This window comes from Chlorocebus sabaeus, chromosome 27, assembly GCF_047675955.1.
Source record: "Chlorocebus sabaeus isolate Y175 chromosome 27, mChlSab1.0.hap1, whole genome shotgun sequence".
Classification (NCBI taxonomy): Eukaryota; Metazoa; Chordata; class Mammalia; order Primates; family Cercopithecidae; genus Chlorocebus; species Chlorocebus sabaeus.
This window is the reverse complement of record NC_132930.1, coordinates 2,982,895-3,001,423: the sequence shown is the minus strand read 5'-3', so window position 1 is coordinate 3,001,423 and position 18,529 is coordinate 2,982,895. Positions and strand designations below refer to the sequence as shown.

Below are 18,529 nucleotides of genomic sequence, written 5' to 3'. Positions count from 1 at the left end.
ACACCTTTTCATGATAAAAACACTTTCAACCATTAGAAATAGAGAAAATTATCTAAATATAATGAAGGCCACATATGAAAGCCTACAGCTAACATCATACTTAAGTGAAAAACTTTTTCTCTAAGATCAAGAAGACAAAGATGTCTACTCTTGCCACTTCTATGCCATATAGTACCGAAAGACCTAGCTAGAGCAATTAGGCAATAAAAAGAAGTCAAAGGCATCCAAATCAGAAAGAAAGAACTAAAATTATCTTTGTTCATTAATGATGCAATCTTATATGCAGAAAACCTTATTTTAAAAATGCTGTTAAAACCAATAAAAGAATTCAGTAAAGATGCAGAATACAGATTCAGCATACATAAATCATGAACAAGGCAAAAAAGAAATTAAGAAAATCCCATTTACAATAGCACCAAAAAGAATGAAATATTTAGAAATAAACTTAACCAAGGAGGCAGAAAACTTGTACACTGAAAACTATAAAACATTGCTAAAAGAAATTAAACAAGACACAAATAAAAGACAGCACTGGTCATGCATTAAAGATTCAGTATTTTTGAAATATCCACACGACTCAAAGCAATCTACAGCTTCAATGCAATCCCTATCAAAATCTCAATGGCATTTTTTGCAGAAATAGGAAAAAGCAATCCCAAAACCCCAAAATTCAAAGGAACCACAAAGACCCCTAGTAGACATACACACACACACACACACACACACACACACAATCCTGAGAACAAAGCTGGAGGCCTCATCCTTCCTGACAGGGGCCTACAAATGTATGAAAAAAGCTACAAAAATCAAAAACAGCAAAGTGTAACATAAAAACAGGCATGAAGACTAATGAAATACAATAGAGCACCCAGAAGTACATACACACAAATATAGTCAACTGATCTTCAACAAGGGTGCCAAGAATACACACTGGGGAAAGGATAGCCTCAACAGGCAGTGTTGTGAAAACTGAATGTCCACAGATAAAATAATGAACCTAACCCTTATCTGACATCACACACAGAAACCTACTCAAAATGGATTAACTCCTTTCTCATTGTTGGAACTGAAACTTGTAGATAGGGAAGGATAAGAGGCTAGAATAATCCATGTAACGGATTAGAGTTGGAGACATCAGTATGAGCTTGTTTAGCTTAATATAGGTATGTATGATCATATAAATAATTACAGATATGTGTATATACACAGGTTAGTATACACGCACATATTTCTTAGTTCTGTCAGCACCAAAAGGGCCTAAAAGAAATAACACCTCAGTAGCAATGAGCATACCTAGCTTGGTTTCTAACACCACTCTTCAATAAAAGGAACCAGAGTTCCTTGGAGAAGTAACTGATTCTAGGATTGGGCAGGAAATACCCAAGATGAGCCTGGAGCATCTTGCACTGCCAGAGAGTAAGAAAATACTTTCCAAGATGAAAAAGAAAAAGAAGATGCAACCCCCTGCCCTGAAAAAAATAAAAAGTCCAACCTCATTGATGGGGATATGTCAAATGGACACAGGAGCCAAGTGAAAGAGCTCCTAATGGCCAAGCCTAGAACAATTTGAGTAACAAAGCAGTACTGAATTATAGCCCAAAGTATAAAATGAGTCCATACTGATACGTAGAAAGCTCAATAGTGGAAAAGAAACAAATATGTACCAAATTCCACACCATTTATATAGATATTCCAGCCTCAAAAAGGAGAGCACACCTGCCCACTCCTTAAGTATGGGCAGAACTATAGTGATTTCCTTAAGTACAGTAAGAAAAGGGAAAAATGAAGAGTCAGTTCATAGTGAAGACACCTGTACCTCAGCCAGGTAACAAGATTAATATCAAGCCATAACTCGTGTTAGTAGCATGTACCCTTGATTTGATGTGATGAAAATGGCATTTTATCTCTGTGATCATCCTTCTCAACACCCATAATCCAATTCTAATCATGAAGAAAAACATCAAATTCCAATAGAGACATCCCACAAAGTATTTTGCCCACACTCTTCAACACTGTCAAGGTCATCAAAAACATGCCAACTAAATGTAATACGGTATCTAGGATGGAATCCTGGGGCAGGAAAAGGACACTAGGGAAAAACTTAGAAAGTCTGAATAGACTCTAGAATTTACTTAACAATAATGTGTCAATATTAGTTCTCTAATTATAACAAATGCACTGTACTAATGTAAAATGTTAATAATATAGAAACTCTGTACTATCTTTTAAAGTTTGATTTATCTAAAACTGATCTAAAAACATATAGGGTCAATTTACATGGGGGCGGGGGGAAGATAAGCCACAGATTAGAAGAAAGCATTTGCAAAGTATCTCTCTAATAAAGGATTTGTATTCACATAAGTCAAAAAAGCTCTCAAAATTCAATACTCGGAAAACAAAAAATCCAATTGAAAAATGGGCAACAGATCTGAGCAGATATTTCACTGAAGATGTATACATGGCAAATATGCACATGAAAAGATGCTCAACATCACTGGTCATCAGGGAAATTTGTTAAATATTGCTAAAACCACAGTGAGACACATACATATTAAAATAACTGAAATTAAAAAGACTGGCAATGCCAAGTGTTGGCAAGATGGAGGCAGAACCCTCATAGACTGCAATGGAAATGCAAAATGTTAAAATCACTTAGAAAAAGCTTGACAGTCATTATTCTAAGTGAAGTAACTTGGGAATGGAAAACTTAAGCTATGAGGATACAAAGGCATAAGAGTAATATAATGAACTTTGTGGACTCAGGGAGGAAGGTTGGGAGGGGTGTGAAGGATAAAAGATTACATTAAGGGTACAGTATACTGCTTGGGTGACAGGAGCAATAAAATCTCAGAAATCAGCACTAAATAACCTCTCTATGTAACCAAAAACCACCTGTACCCTCAAAAATTATTCAAATAAAAAAAATTTTTAAGTTTGGGAGTATCTTGAAAAAATAAACCTGCCATATCATCCAGTCATTTCATTCTAAAGTACTCGCTCAAAAAAAAATAAAAGCATATGTTCATTCAAAGATGTATGCAAGAAAGTTCACAGCATTCTACGTATTCTAATGAATAAAACTTGAACCAACCAAACTATCCATTAATAGGTGAATAAATTGTGGCAGAACTCTACAACATAATACTTCTGAACAATAAAAAGAAATGAGCTACGGATACATGCAACATGAATGAAACTCAAGATAATGCTGAAAGAAGCCAGATATTTTTTTAAAAGACAGTACATACTATATGATACCTTTATACTAAACTTTCAAAAATGCAACAATCTGTAGTGACAGGAAGCAGATCAGTGGTTACCTGTGGGAAATGGAAGGGGCAGGGACTACAGAGGACCAAGAGGAAACCTTTGGGAGTGTTCAAATGTTCATTATCCTAATTTGTGGTGATGCGTTCATGGATGTAAATATGTGTATGTCAAAATATCACATTGCACACTTTAATATGTATACTATTTAGTATACTGATGCAATTTCGATAAAGCTGCTGAATATGCTAATAGGGTGTTACCAAGTGGTGAGAGAGTGACTAACTACACAGCAAGATGTTTTCCTTCTAAAGGAGATACTGCATGGAAAGTTGAAATTTAGAAGAGACTTCACGATGGGTGCTATTCAAAGTGCTGTTCTACAAACCATCACTGGCCCGTAATAACAAATAACTTGCACAAGAAGGTAAATTACCTACCACACTAAGCACAGTTTCCTTCAGCTGATAATTTTTTTAAAACCAAAATTTCTTGATGAAGAAAGCAGTATACTGACACACTTTCTGGCCCAAGCTCCATATTGAATCACTGACCTGTAACAAACAGTTCACAGACAAGCACTTCTCTGCAGACACATTTTTGAGTAGCACTGTTTAGACCACACTCAGAAAACTCTCTAAGCCTATCCTCACCTGTATGATGAGAATAGTAATAATTGCTCTGGATGCCTCAAAGAACAGTATGATGCTCTAATGAGCCATATGGCTTGCAAATAGCAAGCACCTATTAATTACATATTATTGAGTTATGTATAATTACGTATAACTACTGAGTTATTTGGAGTCATTTAAAATAAATATATAAAAATAAAACAAGACACTTTTCATTTGCTCAGAATGCTTGTTGTTAAAGTTAACTGAGGTTACAAATGGTTTGTTTTTCCAATAAATTTAACATTCAAAAGTATTCAATATTGAGTTTATTAACAAAAGTAGACGTATACATAGTCTTATCTCATATTTGAATAATACACACACTGCACAATGGCAACTATTTTTTATCAGAGCAACGTTTCCCAAACATAGAAATGCAGAAGTAAAAATGTTATTTTCATTTTTCTGTATTCTTTAGTTTCTAGAATTCATAAACTCAAAATTGTTCACATAAGTTTAGAGTATTTGTTCTTGTTTATCTCTGACAAAGAGGTGTTCTCTAAGAAATTTTATATTTTATAATCTTTCCTCTGAAATATGAGAAAGACATGGAATCTCCTGAGTTATATATGCAGCTTATACATTCTTTGAAAAACTTTTAAAAAATATCACAAAGTAATTATATACTCATAATATATGTTGCTATTCACATAATTCTTTAAGCAATATTCAAGTATATTTGTGCTTTACATTTTTACATTACTTTAGAACCTATTTTTAGCTTTCAATAAAACTGTGTATCTCTAAAGATTTCTCAAGTATTTAATAAATGAGGCAAAACAATCATGAAAATATAAACTGCTACTATAGATTTTTCATCTTTCATTTTATGCATTTCCTCTCAACCATGTAATTTCCTGTTAAGGAATGTGGATACATTTTTATCTTTATAATGTCAACATTGCTGCTTTCTCAGCCTGTTGCAACAGTCAAGACATCACAGCGTTTCTGAACACACAGTATTCACTCTGCCATATATGTTGGAGCAATAAAATCTGATAGCACTGGTATTCATCATTTCCAGTTATTTCAACTGCAGGACCACCTTAAAACACAAATTGAAGAGAAAATATCAGGTTATACAAGACTGATGCTGATATATTCCATATTAAATGCTTTGAAGTCCCTGAAAAAGAGCATGGAGAACTCATAACAAGGAAGTACAATACACAGTAACTGACGACATATGCCTGCCAGAATCTACAGTTCAGAATCTGTTACCATTTATATCGGGCTCTACCACACGCACCCTTCACACATGTAGCCCCACTCAGCCATCCAGCCAAGCCCGAGCTGCTCGTTTGGTTAATAGGCATGTGGACCGGTGATCAAAGCACTACAATGTTTGAGCAAATGCAGAGTGTGGAGAGAAGCTGAAGTTTATGGGAGTTTTTAAAAAGCAGGATCAAGAAGATTAAATAGTGGGGCAGTAGAGGTTGTAAGAATCACTGAGACTTAATCACTGAGATGAGATCACTAGAGAAAACGCTGAGCAATAACGAAGAAACATACGTATACAAAGATAATTATTTTTACTCCTCCTCACAACAGTTTCCACTGTTTAAATATTATTTTTCTCATTTATTAAACATTAGGAGCAGTTACTGTTATTTAGCTACTCCACTGTAAATGTGAAGTTTTTCGACATTCATTAGTTCTGCCTTGCCTCAATCTGATTTTGTCGTAATAACTACAGGCCATATTTTGTCTTCCATAGAGGATCATAAAAGCAATTTTCTATTATTAGTCCAGTTAATAAAGCCACCTTTTCTTCAGGATCGTAATTTTTTTAATCATAAAAACTCTTCAGAATCAATTAATTTTATTATTCTAAGGTAAAAATTTTATTTTTATCATTAATAAGCGTTGAAGCAAAAGAAATTCAGCTGTTAGAATAGCACTATTATTCTTTCAAAAATTACTTATTATGTTCAAAACTAAGTAATTGAACATTACAAGTTGTAATCAATATCTAAAACTAGAGCTCAGAACATACTAACAAAGTATTTTCTGTGCTTAACATAAAACATCAGGAGAAAAAACACTAAAAGTGAACTATGAGTCTAGGAGCATCAATCAAAACTTAAAATGTTTGGCCAGATGCAGTGGCCCTTGCCTGTAATCCCAGCACTTTGGGAGGCCAAGGCAGGTAGATCACTTGAGGTCAAGAGTTTGAGACCAGCCTGGCCAACATGGTGAAACCCCATCTCTACTAAAAATACAAAAATCACTCAGGTGTGGTGGTGGGCATCTGTAATGCCAGCTAGTCTGGAGGCTCAGGCACGAGAATCGCTTGAACTCAGGAGGCGGAGGTTGCAGTGAGCCGAGATCACGCCACTGCCTTCCAGCCTGGGTGACACAGCAAGATTCCAACTCAGAAAAACCCAAAAGCCTTAAACATTCAAATCATATGACAAAATTATAGCAAATACCTTATTTGCTGCTTCCAAGGAATGTATTAGATTCTGCAGCTCCTCTCTACTCATTTCAATAGAATATGGTTTTACTTCACCATTTTCTTTTACATCTAGATGCAGGCTTAAAAGTGGCATTCGTAATGCAGCAATCTTGTCACTGGAAAGTGCAAGCTGTTTAAAATCAGAAAAATAGTAATTAATAAATAGTAAAAAGAACCATATTGAATATGCATCAGAGGTTAGTTAGCAGTACATTTTTTAAAAGTACTATTTGCTGTTGAGTATAGAGAAAAGTGAAAGAAATTAAATCCATGCTAAAGCATATTTGAAGAATAGAGAGAGAAAGGAGAGTGAATAAAGGAGAGGAAATGGGTAGAAAAGTAAGATAACCAGTCAGCAATCTTGTGGCAGAAGCAGGTATGTAGATCAGAGTCATGTCTGAGAAGTAATGAATGGGTCTAATGTACAAGAAACATAGAGAATTCTTAAAGAAGATTAAAGGCAACAAGAAGATGAAAGCTCATGTACAAAGATAAGTGAGACCAAAAATACTGGTAAACTCTCAGAACTTAAGATGCTTAATTAATGGTCAGCTATCTATCAATCACAATATTGATAAATATGTTATCAAGATACCATCTTCAATTAGAGCCACTCAACAGAAACACTCCGTACACTTACCTCACTTCTTAATTTATTTCTCTGGAATATATCCTAGGGGAATTGGAAGAACCAAATATTTATAATACTAGTACTTTTTGAAACGAGCACTGTAGCTTCCTTGGCAGACAGCATAGGGAAACTCAATTTTCCTGGAATCTGAGCCAGAAAAATCCACAAAAACTGAATCTTTGTTTAGAATGCTACCACTTGCAAAAAAATTAATTATGCAATGATAAGGGACATCTTCCCTAATGACCTCAAAGGCTCTCTCTTGTAGTACATACACTACAGAATCAAATCTTGACATATCTCCTCCATTCTCTCACCCAAAAACAGGACCTATAATATCTGAGATCTGGAAGTAGCAGCTTCAGGTTAACTATCTTATGCATAATTCTCCTCAATATTTCCAATAAATAGTTTTTCACCCTATGCTTAAATACCACCAATGATGATGCACGTGCTACCTCGAGAAGAGGTTACAATTATTTCCAGATATTCATACTTGTTAAAAAGTTCTTCCCTAGGTTGAATTGAAACCTATCTTATTGCAAATAATATACCTTAGTCCTTCACCTACTTTCTGGAGCCACAAAGCATTTATATATTCCCCCATCTATGACGTTTGGCCTTTTAAAGGTAAGTGTCATGTTTCTACTAGGTTTAATCTTTTCCAGGCACATGGTATCAGTGTTTCAAAGCAATTTCACACACCATGATTTTAAGTTCCTAGTCATTCTTTGCTAGCTGGAGTCCAATTTGCTTAAATATCTATTAAGTTTGGCAGCCAAAACTAAACAGATATTACACTAAAAAGATGTTATCATTGGAAACAGAAAGTACTAGCACTATCTCTTGCTTGAAGAACTGCAATTCTGCCAGGCACAGTGGCTCATACCTGTAATCCCAGCACTTTGGGAGGCTGAGGTGGGCGGATCACCTAAGGTCGGGAGTTCACGACCAGCCTGACCAACATGGCAAAACCCCATCTCTATTAAAAATACAAAATTAGCCAGGCGTGGTGGCACATGCCTGTAATCCCAGCTACTCAGGAGGCTGGGGCAGGAGAATCGCTTGAACCTGGGAGGTAGGGTTGTAGTTAGCTGAGATCCTGCCATTGCACCCTAGCCTGGGCAACAAGAGTGAAACTCTTATCTCAAAAAAAAAAAAAAAAGAACTGCATTTCTACCAACAAAATATGGGCCTGAATCAACACGAATGAAGCTATACTTTGATAAACCAAAATAAACATTTCTCATATATGCTACCATTAACATCTCTCTCTTATCCTTTATTATTTTTTTCTGAGACAAAGTCACGCTCTGGTACTCAGGCTGGAGTGAAGTGGCACGATAATCTTAGTTCACTGCAAGTTCCACCTCCTAGGTTCAAGCAATTCTCGTGCCTCAGCCTCCCAAGTAGCTGGGACTACAAGCACACACCAAAACACCCAGCTAATACTCATATTTTTTCAGTGGAGTTGCAGTTTTGCCATGTTGGCCAGGCCAGTCTCGAACTCCTGGCCTCAAGTGATCGACCCGCCTTAGCCTCCCAAAGTGCTGGGATTACAGGCATGAGCCACCGCACCTGGCCTCCTTTATCTTTTATATTTATAAAAATATAAAATCTGAAATTGAAACTAAATGTATAAAATTTAAATATTTAAATTAAAAATCCTCTGTTTAGGTTGCCTATTTGATTCATTTGGTCACTGATGTAATTAGCTGTGACATAATTTTAAATTTTGTGTCACATTATACACGTGTTAGAGCTCTAGTTTTATATCACCTTCAGATATGATAAGCATAATATTCATAAAAATGTTGAAAATGACCGGGCCAAGACCAGAGCCACAGAGACTTCTTAACTAATATACATTCATCTGTCTTTGCTTAGTTATCTGATTATGAACCCACCTATTATCTTCCCACATTTTTCTTTACTTAATCCACGTATACAACGTAAGGCACTTTATCCAGGGTCATGCTAAAATCAAGAAACAAAATTATTTGTTTCCTCTTCATCTACTGGTCTAGGTATCTTATAACGACAAAAAGTGGGTCTGAAATTGTTCTTTATGAACTCTACTGATAGTGACTCTCCAAAATGTATTAAAAACTGATGTTTTAATAGTATCTTACAGGTTTTCCTCCTAGAGGTAGAATCACATTTACCAGTCTTAAGAAAGCTATGAAGTCTAGAAAGTTGTGGTCAAAAATATATGTTGACCAGGTGGGATGGCTCACGCCTGTAAAACCAGCACTTTGGGGGGCCGAGGCAGGCAGATCACTCACTTCAGGCCAGGATTTGAGACCAGCCTAGCCAAATGGCAAAACCCCAAATCTCCACCAAAGATATAAAAATTAGCTGGGTGTGGTGGCACGTGCCTGTAGACCCAGCTACTCAGGAGGCTGAGGCAGAAGAATTGCTTGAACCCAGGAGGCAGAAGTTGCAGCGAGCTGAGATTGCACCACTGCACTCCAGTCTAGATGACAGAGCACGACTCTCTCTCAAAAAATAAATTTTATATATATATATGTATGTATGTGTCTATATGTTGACTATATGCTGTCCCATCACTTATGACATTTAATGATTTACAGATCTAACTAAATTTATTATCAATGTAATGTTATTACACGTGGCTTAGATGTTTGTAGTGTACTTATGCCCAAGTTAATGTAAGGTGTAATTTAAACTATCTTTGATATTTCTTTGGGATAATACATTCCCAAAATAACAAATTTTAGATACATGATATTATAAAGATATTTATCTATATCCAGAAAATGAAATAAAAAATACACATACTCATAGACTCTTACCTTTACCTGCCAATCAAAATCCTGCAGCTGTGCAGAGGAAATAGCAACTATTTCTCTTGACAGAGCCTGTTTGATTTCATCTTTCCTACTTTTCACACATTTCATGATAGTTTCTTGATGAAATGAATTCAACTGATTCAACTGCTGAAATATCTATAAAAATAAAAACAGACAAAAGGGGCTTTCTGTTTAAAACGTAAAAACACAATTCCACTCTCCTTTTGCACACTTTTAAAGCAACAGTAAAAGAGAAATACTTCTGTAACTATAAAAAAGACTAAGATGAGAGTGAGTAACCAGAAAATAGGTTTTAACGAATTTCTGCAAAATAGAGAGTAAAGAAAAAGGACTGATGGAAGCAGAAGCGTGGAAATGAATACACCTGGAAAACACCAAAGCTGATACAGCCACGCAGGATGAGTATCTCAAATCCCAAAACGGAAAAAGTTCTGTGAACTGACAGGATGCTCAAAGGAAGTGCTCATTTGAATAGTTGAGATTTCAGATTTCAGATTTTTTTTAGCAGGGATGCTGCACTGGTGAGTATAATGCAAATATTGCAAAGTCAAAAAAATCCGAAATCCAAAACAGTTCTGGTCCCAAGCATTTCAAACAAAGGATACTCAACTTGTATTAATATCAGACAATGTAGCCCTTAAGGCAAGAAGTGTTACAAGAAATACAGAAGGACAGTAAAAGGGCAATGCAACAGAAAGACACAACAATCATAAATCCCTGAGTACCTAACACCATAGCTTCAAAACTTGGCAGCACTAAAAGAAATGAATAAATCCACATTCACAATTAGAGGTATTAATACAACTCTCAATAGCTGACACAAAGAAACAAAAAAAATCAATGAGGATATAGAAGAATTGAAAAAATGTATTCTACCTAACCTTAGCAATACATACAATACTACACCTGACAACTGTAGAGTACACATTATTTTCAAATGTATATGGAACATTCACCATAATGTACCATATTCTGAGCCATTTAGCAAACCACATCAGATCTCAAAGAACTTAAATAATACTGTTTATATTTTTATTACTGGGTAATGAAGTCGTGACTAACGAGAAAAGGTAACCAAAAAATTTCCGAATGTGTGAAAATTGAGTAGCACAACACTAAATAAATAAATAAAATTAATCTCACTTATTCTTCCTGTCAACAGGAAGAGGAAAAAAAATTCTTCCCAATTCATTCCATGAGGCCAGAATAAAACTTGACACCTTGACAAGAGGAAAAGAAAAAAAAAAAAAAAAACACCTAGGCCAATATCACTCAAATATTGATATAAAAATCCTAAGCAAAATATTGGCAATCCAAATCAAGAGATATATAAAAAAGATAATACATCATGATCAAGTGGAGTTTATTTTGGCAGTGCAGCCTTAGTTTAACATTCAAAAATCACATTAACAAAATAAAGAAGAAACAATAATAAATTCAGGGAAAAGCATTTGATAAAATTCAGTATCCATTCATGGTAAAAATTCTCAGCAAAGTTAGAATTGTAAGATGCTTCTTTAGTCTGACAATGGACATCTATAAAATCACAGAGCTAACATACTAAATGGTGAAATAGTAAACACTTTCTCCCTAAAGTTAGGAATAGACATATATCTACTATGCCTGCTTTTTTAAAAGAAACACTGACTGCTGGTGTTAGCCAATGCACAAAGGTAAGAAAAATAAATGAAAGATGTTAAAGTTGAAAAAGAAAATTATTATATAAAATCTCCCCCCCAAAAATCTATATACAATTAGATACAGTAAACAAATTTAGAAAGGCTGTGGGACACAAGGTATATAAAAATCAACTGTTTGTACATACTAACAAAAAGCTACTAAAAATTAAAGATCAAAAACATCATTTACTCAGAAATAAAAAATATTTGCAAGAGCTCAACACTGAAAACTACAAAATACGAGAGAGAAACCAAAGCCCTCTAAATAAATAGAGGGCTAGCCCATGTTCATAACTTTGGAAAGCTAAATGTTGTTGTCAATTCTCCCCACAAATGATCTAGTGATTCAGTGCAATCTCCATCAAAAATCCAGCAGGTTTGTAGGTTAAAACTGAAAAGTTGATTCTAGAGGGTTATCTGAAAATATAATAGCCAAGGCACTCCTGAAGAAGCATGACAATGAAGGCCTTCTATTACCAGATATCAAGACATAATTTAACTTAGCTTTAATTCTACAGTAATTAAAGCAGTGTACCATTGGCAAATACACACAAGTAGACTAGTGGAATACATTAAAGAGTCAAGATACAGAGGCACAAATATATGGCCATTTGATTTACAATAAAGGCAGCACAGCAATATTGTGTGGCAAGGATGGTCATTTCAGTAAGTGGTCAACTGGATATTCATGTAGAAAATTTTGAACTTGGCCTCCATTCCATACATAAATATTAATTCAAAATGCATCAGTGACATAATGCGAGAACTAAAACAATCAAGCTTCTACAAGAACACATCCAAGAATCTTCACATCTTCAGTACAAATATTTCTGAAACAAAACACTAATAGTATTAGCCAGCAAAAGAAATATTGACAAAGTAGATTTGTTAAATTTCACAACTTGTTTCACCAAAAGACACCATTAAGAGAGTAAAAAGGCAAGCACATAATAGAAAATATTTAAAATACATATTTCTAACAATGAGCTCATATCCAGAATATCATCCAAATCAATGACAAACATAAATAACTTGATTTTCAGAAAAGTGAGCAACCTACACAAGGTCAAATGATTTTTGACAAAGATGCAAAAGTAATTCAGTGGAAGAAGGATATCCTACGACCATGCAATTTCACTTCAAGATATCTACCCCAGAAAAGCCGATGTGAGTGTGAACAAGAAGACATGTAAAGAATGTTTATAGCAGCATTACTTGTAATAATGAAAGAAGCAATGACTATTAGTAGGGAGATAAATAAATCTTATTTAATTTCTATCATCAAATACAAGGATTTAAAATACACTCCATCCACGTTTATCAATGTAAAACACAATGCTGCATTTAAAACAATTTACAAGTGCAGGCATATGTTACATTTTATTACAAGTTATACACTTACACACCCCAAATAATTCAATATACTCAAAGATTCAAACAGACATACAATATATAATACAAAACATGAACACCACCTTCAAGAGTGGTGATCTCTAGGTGAAAGTGGGATATCCAGGTGTGGGATAGGGGAATTTTGGTAACCTTTGTAATGCTTTATTTCTGAAAGAAACACACACATTGCAAAATGTTAACACCTGTTTAACTGGTAATGCGAATGTAGGTATCAGTTATATAACTTCTTATTTTCTTCTGTATGCTTTAAATGTTTCACAATTAAAAGAGTAAAAACAACCAAAAACAAAACTGCAAAAACCTAGGATTTCCACAGATTTTTCCATTCACAATTATAAGGTATTTGTTGTTAATGATGATGGCCCTTATATTATACACTGCTCTAAAAAAAATCAGAAAGAAACCTGAGCATTATTTATTGTAAGTTATAGAAATGTGCAGAGAAGTTACCTCTTCATCAGATAAGTTTTTACCAACTACAGCTTTAAAAAATTTGGCAATATCTTCTAAAACGTGCAGCCATTCTTCTGATTCCCAAACAGTGTGATAATCTTGGTACACAGGATAAGCTCGACCACAAATGCCATCAATTATTTTGTGAAGAAGCTAGCAAGAAAAACACAAATAAATGCACTTGTAAGTAAAATGATAAAACAAATTTATCTTCCTCTTAACAAACATTGGGAGATGTTCATGTTATCTGCAAGACCAGCTTAAGTTAAAATGTATAAACCACTTTTAAGATTATTCTAATTAAAAATTAGAACTCATAAAAATCCTAGACTTTGTATTATTATGCCGACCTTCAGAAACTAAAATAATTTTATAAAAATTACATAATGAAAAAACTAAAAGGAAGATACGTATAAAGGATATATTTATAGCAATGACCAAACAAAAGGATAGGACTTACATTAAAGTCTCTTACTGTAGGCCTATAGGCTACATTTTGCTTTGCCTCCACTTTCACAACATACTTTTTTTTCTTTTGAGGGTCTCACTATGTTGCCCAGACTGGCCTTCAACTCCTGAACTCAAGCAATTTTCCCATCTCAGCCTCCCAAGTAGCTAGGACTACAGGCGAGCACCACCACACCAGCTCAGCAGTTACTTTAGATGTATTCCCAGAAAGTCTTCAGTACTTTTTTCCTTTTTTCTACATTTCTTTCTATCCTATTAGTATCTTACTATCAGCAATGGAAAGCCTAACACATGTATAACTTAACATAGTGATTAAGACTATGGATTTTGGAATAAAACTATCCAGTTCAAATCCCAGTTGCAGTACTTTCAAGTTTTATTTAAATCTTCCGAGTCTGTTTCCTCAAGTGTTAAATGAGGATATCATCTCTTCTCTTAATCTTGCTGTAAGGATAGAAGAAGAATACACGGAAATCACTTGGCATCTTCCAGGCATGTACAAAGACATGCAGACATTGCTAGCCCTCGTTACCATCCTTATTATTATTATCACTACTCCTCCTCCTCCAATTCATGCCTTCAACATCTATTAACTGAGATAACACAATGCCAGTACTATTCTAAGCACTTAACATATACTAAGGTTATCTTTCTCAAAGTTATTTGTATCTTACAATAGTATTTGAACCAAATAACTTGGAAATAATCATATTCCACCCCATTTTAACTAATAACTCCTTCCCTCTAACACCACACTTGCCAGAACACAAGCAACTGCTTCCAAATGGTGGCTAATATACTATACAAACTGAACTTTTATTTACCATAAATCAACATACTCAATTTTGAATTCATTCAAAATTCTCTACAGCTTATCCTATACTGTCCCCATGCTAAAGCAAAACCCAGAACTCAAACTGAAAAATAAAAGCATTCTCTTTTTCGGAATATGTTTGTTATTCACTCACAAATATGTAATGCACACTTCATCCCAGTTACTAAATAAGGTCATGGAAATGACTTTATTTAATGGCAAAGAAACTATAATAGCTACTGTTATGGAGCCCTAACTAGGTACCATGCTCTGGACTGATCCTCATTACAACTCTGAAGTAACCATTGTTATTATTCCTAATTTACAAATGAGGAAACTGAGAATAAATAAGGCCCTACCATAACAGAGTTTTAGTCCATTCGAAAAAGGCAAACATACAAATACATGTAATTTAGAATGATAGGGATATAATAAAAGTATATACAAGGTACAAAGGAGCACAGAGAAAAAGCAAGGAAAAGTCCATCTTAAAAGGATGAGTAGTTGGCCAAGCAAACAGGAGAGAAGAAGTGCATTTCTAGATACAAGCAACGGCATATATACAGGAGGCAAAGTGTAAAATCACACTGCTTGATTTAGGGAATAGCAAGTTATTTTGGGGGGTGCCTAGGGGGTGACAGGAGACAAGGCTGGAGAGGTGCGTGGAGCCTAATCAAAAAGGGCCTGTGTACAAAGCAAAAGAGCCTAGTGCTCAACCGGGAAGCAATCTATTCACACATTTGCATTATTTTTTCATATATTTGCTAACAGGTTGGAAGATGTAAGAAAAGAGAGAGGGTGAGCCCAGGTGCCTCAATTTTCAGTTAAGGAATTAAAGATTAAGGGGCTTAAATTGTTGAGGACACTCAAAATGGAGGCAGTAAAGAGGTAGAAGAGATATGAAAAGGAGAGGCCATGGATGAAACCTAGAACGTCAGGTTGAGGGGCTGGGTGAAAGTGGTGGTGCCACAAACCAAAAATGAGGCTACGGGAGGAGTAGGTCCAGAGGGAAAGAAGAGCTCACGCAAGGGCATACTGAATTTGAGGTACCTGTGGCAGACGCCTGACACTCAGGGAAGAGATTTTGGTTTGGGGTTTTGGGGGTTTTGTTTTTCAACTGGGATTCTTGAACCATAGAGTTAAGAAAATTTTGGCTGAACCTAGAGATTTAGGAGTCATCAACATATATGATAGTAAAGGTTATGCACCTTATCTAAATGGGTAGAATGAAGATAAGGAGAGCCAAAAGCCAATAAAAACCTCAGAATCGATAGATCTGAGCATAAGTTCCAGCTCTGCCACTTTCTGGATGGGCAATCCTGGGCAAGTTAGCCATAATTTCTGATGACATTTCAGGTTCATCACTTGCAAAAACAGAGAAAATAATTAGGATGTTTTCTTTTTTCTTGACCCTGACAGGAGGTAAGTTCCTTTCTGTCTCCCCCACACTTTCTCCAGTGTAAACGGAACAGAGGAAGTAGGAAGACCAAAATTGAGACTTATAAAAAAGATGCTCCACCAGGGGACAGGCTGTGTGTCTCACTCACCATTTTACCTCATCCCATTGGGACGCTCACTGTATAGTAGACTTCAATGAAAAACTGGCTGAACAAACGAATGCGATTGCTTTTCTCCAGATTCTCACAAGCCGGGTTCTTTCATAGACTGGAAGTCAATGGGTACATCACCTCTTGGGACGACCCTAACAAAAGTAACTCGCCCAGTTATTTCACTTCCTTCCAACTACCCTCAAGGGTGGCGGGGCAGGGTTCGCTTCGGTCTAGGTCACATAGTATTCCAGCACCTAGTACTGTGTCTGCTGCCTGGCAGGTAGGGAGCCTTTGGGAGGTATGTGTTGAATGAATGAAGAAAACGTATACGAAGCAGCAGCAAACACCGACTTGACGCCATAAGCTTTCAAAGCCCCGTCTGGTGCGGGCGCTTCGGCGCGCAAAGGCCCTGGAGCTGCACCTCTAGGCCGGGGGTGGCGCCCCAAGCTGCCCACCTAGGCTCCCCAGGGAAGGCGGGGACCAACCACCCGAAATCACGCCCCTTCCTCCTCCCTTTCCTAGGGAGCTTGCGAAGGCGTCTGGGTAGCACCCGACCTGATCCGCACGCCGGGCCGTCCCGAAGCCCAGGCCCCGCGCCGCTTCCCCCAGTACCCTCCCTCACCTGCGGGCCCAGCTCGGCCGGCAGCTTCTGCAGCCGCCACAAGAGCGTCCCCTCTTCCGGCTCCATCCCTGCGCGTAGCTGGGGCCTGGGTCACGTGACAAGGCTGGCGCTTGTCTAAAGCTACGGTTCGCCCACGTGACTGTCTCCGGCGGGGAGAGGCGGGGCGTGGAACCAAGAAGTCCCTGTGCGCTTGCGCAGAGTCCGTACTACCGCTTTCCACGTAACCAGGGAGTCTTCAGTTTGCAGTGATGTAGCTAAGATACCCTTGTGCTATTACTTTAAAGGAACATTTACGTATCTTTCAACGCAGTTTGTACCTTTGTTCAGGGTTCTGTTGAACTTTCTCTGTAGTCTTTAGAAAACCTTCGAATAAATGTAACCATCTTTTTCGGTGCCTGGGCATGGTCATTCTCCCAGAGTTTTAACGTAAGTCTCTACTAAAGTATCCTGATTTGCAAAGTAAATTAACGTTTTGCCATGAGCAACGTTCTGTACATAGATCATCCTAGGGAGAAAGTACGATTTCCAGCCCCATTTGCAGAAAGCAAACATGATCAGAGAAGTCACTAGGGTTGTTGAATTTAGCAAATAAAAATACCAAATGCCCAGTTAAATGTGAAATTTCAGATAAGCAATAATATTTTGTTATAAGTATCCCCTAAATATTGTATTGGATATATTTATACTGAAAATTATTTGTCTATCTGAAATTCAAATTTAACTGGGTGTCCTGCATTTTATCTGGCAGCCCTAGAAATCACTGACCTAAGCTAAGTAAGAGGCCCAGTCTGAAGTTAAACAGAATCAATCGGACTCTAGAGCCATGCTATTAATGTTGAACTAAACTCAAAGTCCAAATATCCTTTCTGTTATTTCTTATTACTGCTGTTACTTTAATCAGGTGCTGAAGAATTCAACGGTAAAACGAGCATGTCCTGCAATAGCGGATAATAACTAGTAGACCAGAAACAGGAATTACAATCTAATTTATAAATTTAATAATAAAAGTGGTGCAAAATGGTGAAGCAGAAGAGAAAGTATTCAATCTATGGGCTATGCAGAGAAAAACTACTCATTAGCAGCATTCTAGGTTTACCTCATACGTCCTTTCTCTGTGTGCCTCACGTCTCAAAAGTGAAGTCAATTTCTTTCTCCCATGAATTTTCATGGTATTTTAGCTGTCCCTCACTTATTTACCACTTTCTAGTTCTTAATGCAGATAGATGCACAACACTCATTCCCCTATCTGAAATGTAATTGTCTTAAGATACTTTGTGAATAGGAGCTCCCCAAGTAATAGTTAAAATGAGAAGTCTGGAAAACTACTTCATCTGAGTCTTTCTGTAAATCTAATGATGGGTAAGGTCTATTTTGAGAAAAAAAATTAAATTTTATGTATTATAATAATTGAGAGAAAAATACTTGCAAGCATCTACTATATGTCAAACACTTCATATATTTTTATCTTAGTAATTCCTACTACAGTCTTGTACAGTGGGTATTACAAATGAGGAAATAAATTTGAAATAATGTATTTTGTAAGGTCACATAGATAGTAGTTACAAAATCACTGGTCTGAGGCCAGAAATGGTGGTCTCAGTCTGCATGCTTGACTATCCCTACTGAGGAACTGAGATGATACGGCTTACCTAAGGCCACATAACAG

General features: G+C 36.3%; 1 protein-coding gene across 2 annotated transcripts; it reads right to left on the bottom strand.

The window, feature by feature from the left end:
* Positions 1-4,114: 4,114 nt before the first annotated feature.
* On the bottom strand, positions 4,115-16,994 carry COMMD8 (COMM domain containing 8). Of its 2 annotated transcripts, none has more exons than XM_008017482.3 (5): positions 16,864-16,994; positions 13,407-13,562; positions 9,853-9,999; positions 6,374-6,529; positions 4,115-4,986 (listed from the first exon to the last, which is right to left on the bottom strand). In XM_008017482.3, the coding sequence occupies exons 1-5, from the start codon at positions 16,927-16,929 to the stop codon at positions 4,966-4,968; spliced, it is 546 nt and encodes a 181-aa protein (XP_008015673.1). In that variant the 5' UTR covers positions 16,930-16,994; the 3' UTR covers positions 4,115-4,965. The 2 variants fall into 2 exon arrangements, with proteins under 2 accessions (XP_008015673.1, XP_008015672.1); XM_008017481.3 differs by having other exon boundaries at positions 9,847-9,999; positions 16,864-16,991.
* Positions 16,995-18,529: the final 1,535 nt, after the last annotated feature.